Raw genomic sequence first — 18,584 nt, 5'->3', positions numbered from 1 at the left:
AGCTTCCAAAAAAGTACAACTCGTCACCCATCCTGCACATAGCCCCGACCTAGCACCCGTGATTTCTGCATTTTGCAATGGATGAGAGGTTTCACTTTTACCAATTCCGAAGAGGCAGTGATAGCGTTCAATCAGCACGTAGAAAATATGCCTTCAGATCTGTGGTCCTCCTGTTTTAAAAAATGGTTCGATCACATGAAAAAATGTTTAAAATGTAAAGGAGAGTATTTTGAAAAGCAACAAACATAATATTTTGGTTATAACATGTTGTTTTTTAAGTTACGCAAAACTTTTAGTGTGACCTACGTATCATGTTTTATTTTACGCGTTTGTCTAGCGGAAAATATGTGCAAATATTACTAGCGCCCAATAACGAAAAAATTGCCATTATATTAAAAAAATATCAATATTAAACATTTTGAATCGATTCACTTTAACAACATCGACAGCGTGAGCGAGTCATTCCATTAAATTTTGTACCTACATAAAATTGCATACGCACTCTAAGTTGCGATCTAAAGAGCGTGACTTAGATATTTGACATAGACTTTGCTCAGACTTTACTTACGTAAACCTTAACTGAGTGTAAGTTAAACATAATAATTGATTTCGTTTTTATAACTAGTCATTTGACAGCTGAAATATTGCTCAGCTTAAGCCACTGACTTCTACAATATACCACTAGACTGGTGGCTGTCAAATTGCTTTTGTGCCTGTTTGATATTCACTATTTTGGCGCTGTTGGCCATGTAGCGAGAGTCTCCGGTACTAAAACTAGTGATGACAACCTAGTGGACAACATAGATGGTGGGAAACTATTAACAAAAAAAAATGTGAACGTAACGGAAAACGAACGACATTAATTCAAAATTTAAAAATACTTCAGAGTATTGTAGGCTCCTTCGCAGCCGTTTGTATAATACGTCAAAAGTAGTTCTTTGGACGCTCGCGAGTGGCGCTTCAAATAGGCACAAAAAAATTGCTGTCACACATATGAAAAAGCTTGTCCAGTGGTATTTATACAGTGGCTTAAGCTAAGACTCTAGACAGCCCAATGCAAAAGTCAAGTGCGCGTTTCATCACACTCATCTATTTAATAATGGCGACATTAAATGAACACACGGATAGAGCTAACTAACCTTGATTGTAAAAAAATAATTCAAACATTTTAAAGCAATCAATTTAAATCTTGAAATTTTCAAACAAACAAATTATGTATTTAGAAAAAAAAAATTACCCTTACGTAGTTGCATAAGACGGCACGAAGTAGGTGTCAGTGCCTACGCTAGCGCGTGGCTACTAGATTTCTCACAGGCTGTTCCGAAATGATATAATGAAAAATTTATTTATTAAGTGAATCATGTGTTCCCTTTTTAACAGACTTCAAAAAAGGAGGAGGTTCTCAATTCGTCGGTATGTTCTTTTTTTTATGTTTGTTACCTCGAAACTTTCGACTGGGTGAACAGATTTTGATAATTCTTTTTTTATTTGAAAGCTGGTACTTCCCGTGTATCCCATTGTAATTTGGTCCAGATCTGGCATCCATTTTTGGAATAGTGTTTTTAAAGTCGTTGTTTTAATTTTGTTAAAATATTTTTTAAATATTTTTCTTTAAGATTACGGTTAAGTAGCTCTACCCGTGTGTTTATTTAATGATGCCATTGTAACGTCATGCTGTAAATGAAAACTAATTAAAAGTGATATTTGATTAAATGTGTTACCATACTTTATTAATTTACTTTTAATTGTTCCCAGGAGTCCATTGATGAGTCCCCTCGATTTAAAAAAATATTAAATGTATTGAGAAAAAATTGTTTGAATAAGTTTCCGTCTGTCTTTACGATGCTCTTTATTCCTCACTATCGTAACCGTTTTAAAAAAAATCAATATTATCATCAACCTTATCAAATAGCTTATTGTTTGTGTATTTTAAGCAATAAACATTATTATAGTAGAAATAAATACAGTTAAATACAATTTTAATTTACAGTTTTAATTTAAATTAAATTAATACAATTTTAATTTAAATAATAATAAAAATCAAATCAAAAAAATTACTAATCTATGTACCTATAATGGCAAATTCCAGTTCATATTACCATATTAATGTGTTAAATTAAAATATTTCATATAATGCTACAACTACTCATAAAAAGCATTACATTACATTCATTACGAAGTCAAATTTATACATCAATATTATCATTTCTGTAGTATTGTCCTTCAAACAGTGATCATACAATCAGTGGGAGGCTCCTTTGCACAGAATGCCGGCTAGATTATGGGCACCACAACCGTGCCTATTTCTGCCGTGAATCATTAATGTGTAAGCATTACTGTGTGTTTTATTGTAATAGAAAAATATCGTTAAACTGTTTCACAAGATTAAGATTTGCGATTACACCGAATATATTAAATTTGTATATAGGTATATATGTAAGAAAATACAGTAAAGAACATAAATGCAGAAAAACAGACAGAATAAGTAGCTGACCATAAGAGATTGATAAATTCGTTCGATGAAGCAGAGATAGCTGGAGATGAAATCGTAAAGAGAATGACTGCACAGGTCGATATTTTTTGACCTCAAACAACCATTATATAAAACAATTATAATATCCACACGTTTAGTACACAACTGTATATTTAAAAAAAACTTAATACATTACATGTATAACATGAACGGAAAAAGGCAAATTCCAAGGCAATAAATAATGTATAAGCATAACACTATCATGGAAAAACGACTCCATTTAAAAAAAACACTGTTAGAGGACTACTATTTCCTTGAATAATAAAATAAAGTTTACACTATCTTAAAACTCACATAAAAGGTTGAGATATCTGCATTCTTTTAATTACATAACCAGATAGAAGCAAATTATGTCGTAATTACCATATCGCACTGTAAATCGTCGAAGAAGTTGCTGCAGTCATCCATTCTGCAGCGTTACCAGTTCGTCTAAACCGGGTCGGACCCGCTCTTCAAAGTCTGGCGAATAACCGGCATCAGAAAACGATTAACACAACACTTATTGGGACAATCCAATGACTCACTGAAGTGTTTTAGACGAACAAACGTAGGTGGTATTCGCGAATGTGTCGATTACAATAATGTTGTTTGATACAATTGTTTCTTACAAGGGCGAGGTATGTTTTACAGATGTTTTGACGAACTGCGTAGAACACCGTCACGGTGAATGCGCGCGCAACCAGTGAACCATTGATCGCTTACCCCACGGCGCATGACAACCCCTTGAGCTGGTATTCTAGACTATTTTCATACTATTTGGGGTTCGGATTTAGTTACAAAATGTTAAATGAATTAAAATTTGTTCGTTTACATCTACAAGCGTCATAAATTCTTATTGATGCACTTGAGTATGTTTGGTATCACAATAAACATTAGGTTTGAAATAAAAGAATTATATGTCACCTTTTGTCACCTGTTGTATTTAATTATAATATTATGAAAAACATTAAACCCTATTATGTAGATATTCACAGGTTATTTTGAGCACTGACTACGTTGTCAGGTCAAACTGTTTTATTCTGAAATTTTGATGAGTGCCCATGTATTTCGATAATTTTAAATATAAAAAACAATACAATTGAATGAATTTTGAAGTGAAACTTCTTTACCGGCGTTGAGCAATTTTCTTGGGATGAATATAAAATGTTAAACCCGCGTCACTCCACGTGGTCTCATCGAAAGTTTGTAAGAGAGTGGTTGAAATTATGGAAGAAAGATTTATACTTCTCACTAATTATAGTTCGGCTACTTCAACTTGGTCTTGGACCAGTGGTTGAATCAGTTTTTTTTTTTATGGAATAGGAGGAAAAAACGAGCGTACGGGTCACCTGGTGTTAAGTGATCACCGCCGCCCACATTCTCTTGCATCACCAGAGGAATCACAAGAGCGTTGCCCGCCTTTGAGGAAGATTCATTGTGATTAAGATTTCATTGTGATTGCGAAGCCGAAACACCCCGAGGGCGAGGGATCGAATATCAACCGTGAAATATCTGTTAAATTAATTGGTTTTAAACCTTTAGCATTAGTGAATACTCTTCCTATGGCGATAGTTCTATTTGTATTTCTTTTTTACTTATTATTTTGTTTAAATTTTTTATTTTATTATTTTGTTTTTTACTAGAGCTATATGAGCACAAACCTATTTTGATGATGCTGGTAATGAAGATGGTGAAAGAGGCGTTGAAATTATGGATGACAGTTGATTTTTCTAAGAAATCTTTTTAAAGGAAATAATTGTAATAGTTCTGAAGCGTTAAGGCGAAGGGTAAACAGAAGACACGCAAATAAGGTGTTTTTAGACAAGTTTTGTGGTGAAAATATAGCATTTGGAGCTATGAACACTACTTTATCCTGTTACACATACCCTTAAGTCTTACTTGTAGGTTGCTAATGCTTATTGTTGGTTAAAATTAGCACTCCAGAGCTATTATGAACTAACAGTTTTCTTTGCAGTTAAACAAGTTTTTTCTCGGCATCATGCATTTGTTTAGTATACTACTATCATAAAAGTTATTCTTATAGATTTTACTTTTTTATGTAACATTGTAAGCAATTAAGCAGTTTGCGCCTGTTAAAATGTTAAATTTTCGACGCAAGAATTTAGAAAATATTGGCTTTGTTTTATAGGAGCCGTGAAATCATATCGCTCAAGGTCACCGGCATTTAGTGTCGCCTTAAAGTGTTGTATTATATATAAATTGTCATTTTTGTGTAGGTACTATAGCGCCATAAATGAAAGTTGTATTTAACCACAAAATTTCTGGTATTGTTTTACCGGCACTCCCGGAGTGCAACCGAAACACATGTATGTATATAGCGAAAGATTTTTCAATGAGTTATTTACCTATAATAACTAATAATGAATAATACTTCTGAAAATGTTGAAGATTTTCTTAATTATACATTTTGTTTGTATACTAATCAATTCAATCGATTACTTATACATTTTAGAACCAAACGGAAAAAAAAATAATAAATTAAAAAAAAAAAATAACAAAAAAAATCCGAGCTTAAAAACACTATTCCAAGACAATTTAATGTACAATATGCACTAAAAAGTATAAAAATAATTTTGTATTTTTATACTATCTATATTATAATAAATCTAATTCTAGTTACGATTATTGTTATATTTAACTCCTACTTTAAAAAAAAATCTTTTCATGCTATGAAAATTAGGAGTTCTTTAAAAAACCTAAATAGCTGAGATACAGCACTAACTAAATAAAAACCTATTTAACCGACTTCAAAAAGGAGAAGGTTCTCAATTCGATCGGTATTTTTTTTATGTATGTACCGTGTGTATGTGTTACCGAATTAAAACCTATCAATAGGTAGCAAAATTAAATAATAGTATTAAAGTAAAAGGTTTGCCATAAGATGGGCTTTAAATTATTATTTTTTTATTATTATTTTTTTTTAATTATTTACACATTTCTTAATAATTAATAACGCTATTTATATAAATATTAATAAAATAAAACTTAAATATTCTAACAAAATTAATTAATTAAAAATAGAAAATATCATTAAGAACGCTATCGGCAGGTAAGGTGCCCATGAAGCTGGCAACGTTACCTCTTTGTATAGCCAAACTTATCCTTTGACAGAGGTACGTACCAGATCTTGGGTCACCTGTTAAGTCGGTTAGACGCCTGGATAGCTCTTTTACGAGTTTATGTGCCGATGAACCCCAAGGACCCATCGTCTCCAAAGGGAACAAACATGTATTCAGTTATTTTATATTTTTCAGTTTTTGAAGTCGGTTTTATTAAACGTATTTTTTTTAATTCACTTTACACAAAGTAAGGCGACAAACCTAACCCTCATTTGCCGTGTTGGTATTTATTCCAATAAAAAGGTCTAGTTTCGATACTGCTTATACATGTACTGTGGTATGGATGTTTAAAGGAAACAAGTGACTTAGTTCGACCTCCAATGTATATAAAAACCAGTAGATATGTTTCTGTGGACTTATTTACTGTGTGAATGAACATAGGAAACAAACATGGGAAGCAAGCAATCCCACGCTTTTTCCTCTAGAATGTAGTTATGATAAGTGTCGCTTTATTCTAGTTTCTTTGAAATTGCCTCAGGAAATGCGTAAGTGCTTAAATTGCGCTTTACTATGCAGACAGCATGTCGGAAATGCTGCTACTTTTCAAAACATATTTTGCATAACTGGATTTTTATACGTAACAAATAAGTGTTGATGTTTTTGTATGTCATGGCGTAATCATATACCATAATTTGTCCTCGTCTTCCATTAAAAAAAGATAGGCTATGCCCAGTTTGGGTGTCACTCAAATTGTCGTCTGGCGAAAAACATTATAATATTTTATGCGATATTGATATAGAACGTAACATTCGTAAGTTTATTAACTTATACATATTTAAACGTACTGTATACTAATATAATTTATAGTGTGGCTTATTTACCATTGAAATGCTCCTTCGTACAGAATGCCGGCTAGATTATGGGTACCACAACGGCGCCTATTTCTGCTGTGAAGCAGTAATGTGTAAGCATTATTGAGTTTCGGCGTGAAGGGCGCCGTAGCTAGTGAAATTTCTGGGTAAACGAGACTTAACATCTTATGTCTCAAGGTGATAAGCGCAATTTTTAAGTTTTTCAAGAAGGCACTGCATTTTGCTCTCATTCTGTCGCGTCTACACAAATAAGGACAACTACAGCTGCGACTAAAAAAAAATCGGAGCTTTACTCTCGATAATTTTTCAATTACTGATGTCAGTTGTGTACACAAAAAAAATTGCGCAGTATGCATTACAGATGTACAAAAACCAATATTTCGAACTGCACACAAATACAAAATTCTAGATTTAAAAAACAGACGTGAACTACTTGAAGTAGTGCTTTTATATGACATATGCCATAATAAATAGGATTGTATTTATTTAACACGCAACCTGTGTTACCCAGTAACTGTGCGTCATCTCTCTAGGGCTACACGCGTTTATCAACTTTTTGCCTTAAAAAAGTGTCGTACAAATGCTGACATGTCCTCTCCATATCATAAGATGGTCGCATCTTATCACCAAAACATCCTTGACATTAACATACTAGATAAATTTGTATAACTATATGTATGTATATATGTATTTTAAAATCTTTGTGATAAGGTAATTTTAGTGAATTTTTTTCTCCAACACAAATAAGTAATCTGTTTATAACGTAGTTGATTAGTATACATATATTTATATTATAAGAATTGTAACTATTAAGTAAGATGTACTGTATAATTGTTTTTTCTTGCCAATAAAATAAAATAAGAAATACTTCTGTTTGCCGCCCATACGATCAAGCCATTTAAAGCACTGTTAGACGTAATCTATAAAAAATTCATAAAAAAAAACAATTACGATATTGACCATATTTTAATGAAATTTGGTGTACGGCTAAAACCAAGGAGAAAATATTGTCGATAATGTTTGTATGGAACGAACCTCTTAAACGAACATAGCCGAAAATTACCGAACATCAAATGTCTCCTTTAATTCAAAAGAATAAACTTACGCATACCAAAGGAGATAATCTCTTTTTTTAATTGAATGTAATAATCTGATAATCGCTACCCTTAAATATTAATATTGAAAATCATGTCAGGATAAACAAAGCAAATAAATCTTTCATAAACGAGGTTAGTTAAAAGCGAGATTTTGATTTGATGCCAAGGCATTCAAGATACGACCATTCACCAGTCGGTTTTTGTAAGAAGTACAGTAAATCTACGCTATGACGATGTCTCATATGCGCTGATTAGCTTCTTTGCGGTTTTCCAGAGAGGCTGGCAATCTCCTGTTGTTCCTCTATTGTTGTAGGAGAATGTAGGCAGTACTGATAGCATCCGTAGCTCTATTCTCGTAAAAAAACAAGAATACACGATACAATTACAATGTTTTATTTTCAACATAAGACAAAATCAATCATGATATTCATTCATTCCCTTTGCCAAAAAAAATAATTACAATGGGAAGACTACAACAACTGTTTACTCCAAATGTCACGAGGGGCTGCTGAAACCCAGTGTTGTATTGGTGTCTTCAGCACTGACCAGCAATGTACTGAGTTAGCTCCTTTTAACAGGGAATCACGCGCCGCATAGTTCATTTTTTTATAGTTTAATAATTTTTGTTATATATTTCATTTAATTTATTATTTTAAGATTTATACTGTAAATTGAAGGTGTGTGTTTTTATTGCTACTAAATTTTTTCTATTCCATTCTATTCTAATTGGATCCAAGTGGCCTTATGTTGAAAAGTTTAAGTTTGTATTCTTGTAACACAACTTGACGGCACAGTTCCGATTGTAATGACGTTAGGTTTTTTTTTTGGATTTTATGGCCTGGTAACGCGACATTTAAGTCATACGCTAGGTTTCTAATTAGGGAAGATAAAACATCAATTGTTGGGAGATGCATACTCTGCACAAGTGTGAACTTCGGTTGAGTTGATAACTCAAAACATCGTATGATAGAGCTTAGATAACCCTTATAATAGTAGTAGAAATATGCAAATGCTGTGAGCCTTCTTGAGTGCAAATTCTTCTAAGATTCGTCTTCAATCAATTCGACACGTGTTTCGCCTCTACACGAGGCATCCTCAGGAGATGTTGACTCGCCAAATTTAGTAGTCAGTCTCGTTCCAGAATTTGGTGAGTCAACATCTCGCCTCGTGTATAGGATAATTATGGATTCCCGCAAAATATCCTAATTTCAATAAATTATAGAATTAGAAATATTTTATATTTGGTAGAACAGTATTGGTAACATTGGATCGAGCTTGTCGTTTAAATGTCGTTGACGAGCAGTCCCGATTTAGTTAACGTTCTAGGTAAATGGTAGGAGAATACGAATCTAGAGCAAAACGTGAACTGGATCGAAACAAAGCGCCAACGATTTTGAAATTACGTGAATTGCGCTCGTCTGCCTTCCTTTTCCTCATAAAAATATCTCGATGGAATCATAACTGTTCAGTATATTATTATATGATTGAATTATAAAAGCTGCATAAAAGATATTGTACCAAAATACAGTAAAAGAACAGTACTTTACCTTCATACTAGAGCGCCCGAATCGACGCACGCACACATACACACGACTTACACGGCCGCTAAGCAATCTTAGGAAGACAAAACTATTGAGTGCCACGCGGTTGTTTTTTTGGAGAGGAGGAAAATATATTTACGTATTGGAGATGCCGAAACAGGGCCTACATGTCGAGCTCGGGTGTAAACACTTCCTACCGACTAAAAACCTCTGTGCTCAAAGCCTAGAGGATTTTACAGCGAAGCCGGGTGGGGTCCTTGGAGACGCCGCCAAGACTGGTCACCGTCCAAGTTAAATTCGCGTCGTCAATCTTTTTGTATGTACCAACCCTAGCGCTCCGCTCAGACGTGGGTATAAATTTCAAGGAGACCGCTGAGTTACGCTACTGTTCTATTACTTGTATTGTGACTGTACTATACATGCAATGTACTATTGTATTGGTCCCCAAGGGCAGAAAGTTAACCATTTCCATTGAGGATGCAATTTGTTGGGGTCTCAATACACCCGATTATCGAGTCGCTCTTCCCCGAGTGATAGTATTTTTAAACGACTTAAAAAAAGAAGGTTCTCAAGTCGTCGGCATGGTTTTTTTATGTTTGTTACCTCATAACTTTGGACTAGGTGAACCGATTTTGATAATTCTTTTTGTTTGAAAGATGGTGCTTAATTTTTTTATGCAAAAAAGAAGCCCACTGATTTTCTGCACCGTTCTTCTGAGATCTGAGGCATACTTTTTCGAATGGATGATAGTTTTTATCCTTCAAATAAGTGATATCATATTTTGAATATATATAAATTTCAATTTGAATTATGCTCCTATGTAGTCACAAAATATCTTCTCTGGTGAAAATATCTGGTATTGCAGTGGATGAAGCTAAACCAGTTGTAAAGCTGGCACTTAAAAAAGCCTACTCCTACAACGCCACATAAAAAGTGCATTAAATTCCCATTGGTGAAGGTATTGCTAGGGCTGCTGCTTGTTGATTATATTTATTGTTATTTAAAATCATTGACTATTCCTTCAAATTTTTACTGACAGAAGATACATATAAACCATATTAATAGCCTACGTATATTTGAGGTTGTTTTTTTTTATAAATTGTCGTTTTCACGCGATTTTCGGTGAGTATATTATAATTACAGATACCAGTTTTTTGAAACTCCGATCGTTTATGGTTTTGGTAACTTTGGTCTAACTTTAACTCATTCTGTATCAAATCATTTGACATTAAGGACACATAAATGATACCACATAGCGATTATAAAAATTGAACTTTAATAGCTTTACATAAATAAAGATATCGCATTTTTTTTTCCAAGTTTCTATGTAGTAAAACTTAGAAGACTTTATTTAAATCGATCCAAAGTTTTTCCGTGTTGAAAACCTCTATAATTTTACTTATATAGATAAATGAAATTTAAGCTACAGTAATTAAAATAATATTTATTAAATTTTAGTTTTGCGAAACTCCTTTTAAATCGAATTTTGTTCTTGATTTAAATTGAATATCAAGGGGCCTTCTCCGTGGCGGCTTTGGTTACTCTCAATTATTTTAAACATTTACACATGGCCTCTCACCGAAAGCAGGAGTGCTATCAGGCTTGGGTCAATGCGGTGGTATCTAAGGATGTGAATTCCAGCGAACTTAAAAAACACTTCAATCATGCCTCCAGGTCCTTCAAAAGAGTTATTGCTGACGCGAAGTCGAAGCACATTGGCAGAATTGGCGAGAGACTTGCACGCCTTCCCTCGGGAACTCGTGCGTTCTGGTCGCTCGCCAAGGCTGTCCAAGGAAACTTCTGCCAGCCAGCCATTCCGCCACTGCATAGGGATGATGACTCGCTGGCCCATGACGCGAAAGAGAAAGCTGATCTCCTGGGCTCCCTCTTCGCGTCCAACTCGACTCTGGATGACCAAGGTGCACCACCACCGCATATTCCGCGGTGCGATTCATATATGCCGGAGGTAAAAGGCGCTTCTCACCTTGGACATTCACAAATCGAGCGGGCCCGATGGCATTCCCCCGATAGTGCTGCGGACATGTGCTCCGGAACTGGCGCCGGTCCTTACCCGTCTTTTCAGGCTCTCCTACTCATCAGGCGTAGTCCCGAAATTATGGAAGGCGGCTTTAGTGCACCCGAACCCTAAGAAAGGTGTACGCTCAGATCCGTCCAACTACCGCCCCATTGCCATTACCTCCATTTTCTCCAAAGTAATGGAGTCGATCATCAACCGCCAGCGACTGCCAGTACGGTTTCCGTCAGGGTCGCTCAGCTGGTGATCTTCTTGCATACCTCACCCATAAATGGGCGCAAGCGGTTGAGTCGAAGGGAGAGGCGTTGGCGGTGAGTTTGGATATAGCGAAGGCCTTCGATCGGGTGTGGCATAAAGCGCTTATAGCGAAACTGCCATCCTAAGGGCTTCTCGAGAAGTTGTGCAAATGGGTCACTAGCATTTTGGCTGATCGGAGCATCAAGGTTGTTATCAACGGTGCATGCTCCGACTTAAAACCCATAAACGCTGGTGTCCCGCAAGGCTGCGTGCTATCCCCTGCGCTGTTTCTTTTGCATATCAATGATATGCTACAAATCAGCAATATTCATTGCTATGCAGACGACAGCACAGGGTATGCTTCCTACACCGGCCGTGCCAACATGTCCCGGGATAGCGTCGACGAGAACCGGAACAAACTTGTGTCTGAAATCGAGACTATGCTTTGCAAAGTCTCGGAATGGGGCCGACATAATTTAGTCCAATTCAACCCCAAGAAGACACAAATTTGTGCGTTCACCACTAAAAAGTCTCCCTTTGTCGTATCCCCTTCTACCGCATTTATCACGGGGAGTGCTCAGAGGACCTGTTCGGGTTGATTCCAGCGGCCGAATTCCACCATCGGACATTACGTGCAAAGTACCATCCGCATCACGTAGACGTCTGGCATTCCACAACCGCGCGTTTTCTTCGAAATTTCTTGCCTCGCACAGCCACTTTGTGGAATCAACTACCGGCAGCGGTCTTCCCGAACAGATAAGACTTAGGGACCTTCAAGAAAAAAGCATACTCCCATAGTAAAGGCCGGCAACGCATTTCTTGACACACCTGTTGTTGCGGATGTCCATGGGTAGTTGCCTCACCTCTCCCCATCCCGTGAGCCTCTTGCCCGTTTGCCCCCTCTCATACAAAAAAAAAATACATTTTCAAAATGCTTAGCGTGCTAATAGCTTTAAAGTGTTTAATACGTTATAGAAAATATTTAGCTTAGTTATTACTACTTAAAATCGTTTCTTTTTCTATCGAGGAAACTACAACTTGTCATTCCAAATTGTACGATTTATAGAGTGAATCCTTTATCTTAATTATTAATTACATAAGTAGGGTTTTAATAATAACTACGACCTGTATAGCCCATTGGTTAGTGTCCCTGCCCTTTGAGCTAGCGGTCTCGGGTTTTAATTCCGGTACGTGTCAAAATTTTTAATGATATGTATGACTCATGGATGTTTAAATGTATTTATGTATGTTTAAGTAAAGTATATCGTATTAAATATATCGTTGTCTTGCATCCCATAGCAGAAGTTATAGCTTATTTGGGGCAAGATAAAAAGTGTGTTATTATTATAAAAAAAAACATACAGGAATCGAACCAACAAAAGCATTTATTTCACAATAACGTAGCGCTGCCTTGTACTCGCATTTAAATAAAATAAAAATTTGATAAAATATGCCAACAAAGAATTTCTGTAAAAGTTAATTGATTTTAATAATAAATTATAAAAATACCTCTTGTAATAAGTAGCATGACAGCCCTACACGGTAGGCTATATGTAAATCGTCGGCTATCAACTGCCAGCGGTCATTCCCCGGTGGTGTGACCACATTCCTGAGGGAACGCAGACGGGATCGCGTTCACGTCAATCATACCTACCTGCTAACTGTAATCCTAGTTGTTACAGAATCGCGTTTTATGTTTAATTATCTAAAGGCTAATAATATTGTTGTAGACATTATTATTAACTACATAAGACAGCATGAAAATTTTCATAGTCACGTTTTTAATCAAAAGTAGAGGAAATGTTATTAATTTCTCAAAATTGATTCCTTAAGAATTATTTAAGACGTCAGTTCAAACACTACCACCGCTTCGGAAACAAATGGCATTCTGAGAGAGATGACACGGCGTAAGAACTCACCCAGCATTCTTTTTTGCGTTCTTTTTCATAAATATACAATATTGTACTGGTGATTGTTTTTGATATTCAGCTGTGGAGTAGTAGGATTTACTACAGAGCCATTTTTTTATCAAACATTTAAATTTATTTATAGATAATGTCTGAACTGTGGCTGGGACTTTATTATAAATGTGTATACATTTACCGTTAAAGCCTTCTAGAATTAGTTACAAGCGATCCCTTATTTCTAGTTTTATATTCAAATTCAAACATTTTTATTCAAAATAGGATGTGACATCACTTATTGAAACTCAAAAACTAAGCTAAACTACCCATTCAAAAAAGAATGCCTCAGATCTGAGAAAAACGAAAAAACATCAGTTTTTGAAGTCGGTTTTTTTAAACGTAGTTTTTTTTTATTAACACAGTGGATGTGTGGCGTTCCTTCACAGTGCGGTTTTCAAAGGGCATTATTCCACAGTGCGGTTTTCAAAGGGCATTCTTCCACGTACAACAAAGCTGTGGAATGAGCTTCCTTGTGCGGTGTAAAAAAAAGCGGGTATACCTTCCTTAAAGGCCTTCCTTAAAAGCCTTCTCCCTTCCTTAAAAACACTCCTGTGATTCCTCTGGTGTTGCAAGAGAATTTGGACAGCGGTGATCACTTAACACCAGGTAGCGCGTAAGTTCGTTAGTCCTCCTTTTCCATAAAAAAAGATAGTAAAAAGTGGGCAGAAGTTAACCCCCACCATGCAGTGGGCCTCATCGATAGCTGACATAGAATTGTAACAAACAAGTTAGTCATCGCCTATGATCATTAATACACCGTAACCAATCTGTGGTTATCAACATCAATTTGTGATAATATCAAATGATTGGCTACAAACACAACAGTAATTCTTATAACCGTTCTTTTGTTCGACTCTCTGCGACAAAGAAGGGTTATCAAAGACATTAGTTGATAAATTTATATCTTAGAGTATCGAACAATGTGATGTTGCCATGAGCGCCTTTCTCGGTATAAAATATAACAGCGCAGCTCATAAAAGTAATCTATATATATAAAAATGAATTGCTGTTCGTTAGTCTCGCTAAAACTCGAGAACGGCTGAACCGATTTGGCAAATTTAGGTCTTGAATTATTTGTGGAAGTCCAGAGAAGGTTTAAAAGGTGAATAAATAGTAAAATGCTGCTAAATTAAATAAAAACAACAAATTTGTTTTTCCTTTGATGTGTCCATACATAATTTCTATGAGAGAATTTATCGACGCACGGTTTGACAGTTCTGCTGTGAAACATTTTCATTACGACAGCAGGGTGCATATTTTACGAAGAAATTTTTGATGTTATGATATATTATTGACAAATTTATATAAAATCATTATTTTATTTATTATATACAGAACGTCTCAACGTCAACGTCGGGTCAGCTCGTATGTACATTAATTAAGGTAAACCTTTTTTAATTAATAATATTTCCACATTTTTACACACATTTTCTTACCCCAAACTAGGCATAGCTTGTGCTAGAAGACAACTTCTCCTATATGTATATATTTTAATCTTATATATAAAATTCTCGTGTCACAATGTTAGTTACCTTACTCCTCCGAAACGGCTTTTACCAAATTTTATATGCATATTCAGTAGGTCTGAGATTCGGTAACTATCTGCTTTTCATCCCCCTAAATGTTAAGGGACCACCCCTACACTTTTTTTATTTTTTTGGACGTAATTTTTTGTTTTTATTTTTTTATGAAACAGCACTAAAATACTTACAACCCTAAATTTTCAACCCTCTACGATCAACCCCTAATTTTGTATCGCGATTTTTATATTATTCTGTTCCATCCACAAATCCGCTATAGGGTTGCAAGATGGCAATGGATCAATACTTACAATAATTGTAGTAAGATAAATTTGGTAGGTCTGAGAATCAGTTGCATCTACTTTTTACACCCCAAAATTTTTTTACTGCTCTATATAGCAACACAACGTTTGCTGGGTCAGCTAGTACTACATACTTACTTAAACATACATAAATACAAATAAACATCCATCATTTTGTTATGTTTTTTAAGTTATAACCCTCACTTCTGGGATTAATTCATTTTTGTTATCATCATCCATCAAATAGAAAAACATCCATATTTATCATATAATTAATGTTTGCGCTACATCTAATTTTATTTTTCGATATAGTCACCTTTTTGTATATTACCCTTGTACTATCTTTTTTCTAAAATATAAACTCTGCTAACCTATAAACTACTGAAATGGCCTCATTATATTCAAATATATGTCTTATGAACATATAAAAACGTAAAAAATACTTTTCTTGACTAAAAGAAATAAAATTTTATAAGTTAGTCCCAAAGGCCTCTGTACTAAGTGTGGACCTGTATTCCGGCGATCTTGACCAGATCTTGTGGGGTGCCTACCAACACTATGTCTGTACGTGGTCGCCATTCGAGGACTTTTCTGCTCCACCGGCCATCTGTCTGTTGAGTTATGTGCCCTGCCCACTGCCATTTCAGTTTCGCATTCATTTGGTACTTTGGTTTTCCTACGGATCTCGTCATTTCTGATTCGATCTCGCAGGGAAACTCCGAGAATAGCCCACACTGGTTGAAAACCTTCGCCTTTAGACTAATTCTTCGTAAATTATAAACTTAACTTCTAGTCTTATGTGCGTCATGCATGTCAGTTTATTAGTGGCAAAAGTCGGAGTATTGTGAACATATGTGTTCTCTTCTATTACACTACCCAATATTGTCAAACTCTTTGCACGCTGCATTTCTTATGCAAGGTGTCCGTAGGGTGTCGTCGTGGCTTCCCACGAAAGGCTTTGAGAATGGTTCGTTGAGCTCTCTCAAGAATGATCAGATGCAAATTTACAGATCCTCTCCAAACTGGCAAAAGAAGACAATTAATGTAAATTTATCTTAGTGGTTCGCAATCAGCTGAGTTTCTCAGTAACCTTATGATGCTCATGTGTCTTCCAAGGTAGCAATTTAGTGGTATAATTAAACTGTGACTCTCACAAAGCAAGGGAAGAAGGCCCAGTGCTGTTGGAAGTAGCCTAAAAATAATGTTAGACAATACTAATCTACATAGGTGGACATGGGGTTTAGTAAGCTGTGTTTTATATTGATGAATGTGCGCTATAAGATGGTGACAAGCAGTATAGTTAGTGCCATATTAGACATGGCATCGTTGGAGTATTTCCTTTAAAACCCTTAGGTTACCTGGAAAAGATCGCGATAAGGTCGCCTTATTGTGCTACCCTATCTTGTATGTAAAAGTTTTATAATTTTTATTTTTTAGTATGATGAAATGTTTTCATTCATTCAATCATACCCCGCGGCGGCTCTCTTCATAGCACACCTTACTCACTCCGCTACATGCTTAGCATCAATGAAAACGGTCACATGAATTCGTAGCTTAGCCTTCACATAATCCTCACTTAGCACACATAGATTGATGGTACATCTCTGGTGGAGTTTTTTTTTATGAAAATACAGGACGAGACGAGCAGGACTTTCAGCTGATGATAATTGATACGCCCTGCCCATTACAATGCAGTGCAACTCAGGATTCTTTAAAACCCCAAAAATTCTGAGCGTCACTACACCTGCGCTCGTCACCATGAGACATAAGTTGTTAAGTTTCATTTGCCCAGTAATTTCACTAGCTACGGCGCCATTCAGATCGAAACACACTAATGTTTACACATTACTGCTTCACTGTAGAAATAGGCGCCGTTGTGGTACCCATAATCTAGCCGGCATCCTGTGCAAAGGAGCCTGCCACTGGTATAAGAGAGAGAAGCAGTCATATGTAATGTTATATGAATACTGCCTCAGGGGGCTTCCCACAATTTATTTTTTTGGAAAAATGAGGAGAGACTAGCGTACGCATAACCTGGTGTTAAGTGATCACCACCGCCCACATTCTCTTGCAACAGCAGAGGAATTACAGGAGCGTTGCTGGCCTAAGAAGTTGCCGGAAGGTGTACGCGCTTTTGTTGAAGGTACTCGTATCGTCCCGGAAATACCGCACAAGGAAACTCATTCCACAGCTTTATAGCATGTGGAAGAAAGTTCCTTGAAATCCGCACTGGGGAGGAACGCCACACATCCAGATGATGGGAATGATATCCTATCCTATATGATATCCACCATGCGAAGAGCACCGCCCATGACGGCCCGAGGGGGCCCAATCTTACCCTTCAGATTCATTGAGTGTCGGTAACTTCATAGCCTATAATAGCATAGCGAGGCGGCGCTACGATACGCAACAGTGAGGTGGGACCCAAGGTGTCCCTAAGTGGGGCGAGCGAAAATCAACAAGGTGCGAGGGCGCCCATAGAGCCACGGACCGTAAGAACTCGTCAGGCATTTATACATACCGTCTCCTTTCAGTCACATACTCTAAACATTGTAACGATGCGGTCACGTAAAGTTTCATTTAATACGTAAATAGTTTATCGATCGATATTTTACGTGTGCATGATAATTTTTCTATTGACAATCGACACTAAAAAAAGAAAAAAACTCACGTTTTTTAATCATTCACAGTGGCAACATTCATTACAAATATTTGCTTTAGCAATTCTTTGAATCTTTTTTATTGTGATTTACTTATTCTTTACAATTAAGTGAGCAAACGCCGCGCGCTGAGGTGAGGCGATTTACCTAATCTATGTAGATTAGAACTGTAGAGTCGACGTGTCTGTGCATATGATATTGTTTCTAAAAACCGTAGCTGAACACAAAACTAAAAATATTAAAAAATGGTCCTTCTGTCTGTCTGTATTTGTACAAGCTAATATTAGGAACTACTGCAGACTTTCATGAAACTTTCACGAAAGCCTTAAGCGTAGCCTCTAGCAACATTTGGGCTGTATTTGATCACAATCGGTAAACGGAGAAGAAAGTTATGTTTGTATAGTCACTATACATATTACAAAAAACTACTGCACCTATTTTTCATGCTGTTTTCACCAATGGATAGCGTGGTTCTTGAAGGCATAGTATATACAAATAATTTGAGTTTTCTTTAGTGTTAATTCCGCCAATATTTGTCCCTAAACAATTCGACACGTGTTTCGCCTCTACACGAGCACGAGACGTGCCAGATTTTGGCGAGACATCACGTCCTGAGGATGCCTCGTGTAGAGGCGAAACACGTGTCGAATTGTTTAGGGACAAATATTGGCGGAATAAACACTAAAGAAAACTCAAATCATTTGTATAATTATGGATTTCCGCAAAGTAACATCTACATCAATAAATTTTCTATGGCATGGTAT

At 36.0% G+C, this 18,584-nt stretch overlaps 1 protein-coding gene across 8 annotated transcripts in view; it reads right to left on the bottom strand.

Moving 5' to 3' along the window:
- Positions 1–18,584, bottom strand: part of LOC126968405 (uncharacterized) — a 135,597-nt gene that overhangs the window by 100,378 nt on the left and 16,635 nt on the right. The window contains exon 1 of one of the 8 annotated variants that reach the window (XM_050813472.1): positions 2,897–3,183. The exons of the other annotated variants lie outside the window; for them this stretch is intronic. Coding sequence (XP_050669429.1) covers positions 2,897–2,941 — 45 coding nt within the window. The 5' untranslated portion in view covers positions 2,942–3,183. Of the gene's footprint in view, positions 1–2,896; positions 3,184–18,584 lie in introns of those variants that run through there. 8 annotated transcript variants of the gene reach the window in all.

Source organism: Leptidea sinapis, chromosome 1, assembly GCF_905404315.1.
Source record: "Leptidea sinapis chromosome 1, ilLepSina1.1, whole genome shotgun sequence".
NCBI lineage: Eukaryota > Metazoa > Arthropoda > Insecta > Lepidoptera > Pieridae > Leptidea > Leptidea sinapis.
The sequence above is the reverse complement of the archived record's forward strand: the minus strand, read 5'-3'. Positions and strand labels throughout refer to the sequence as shown.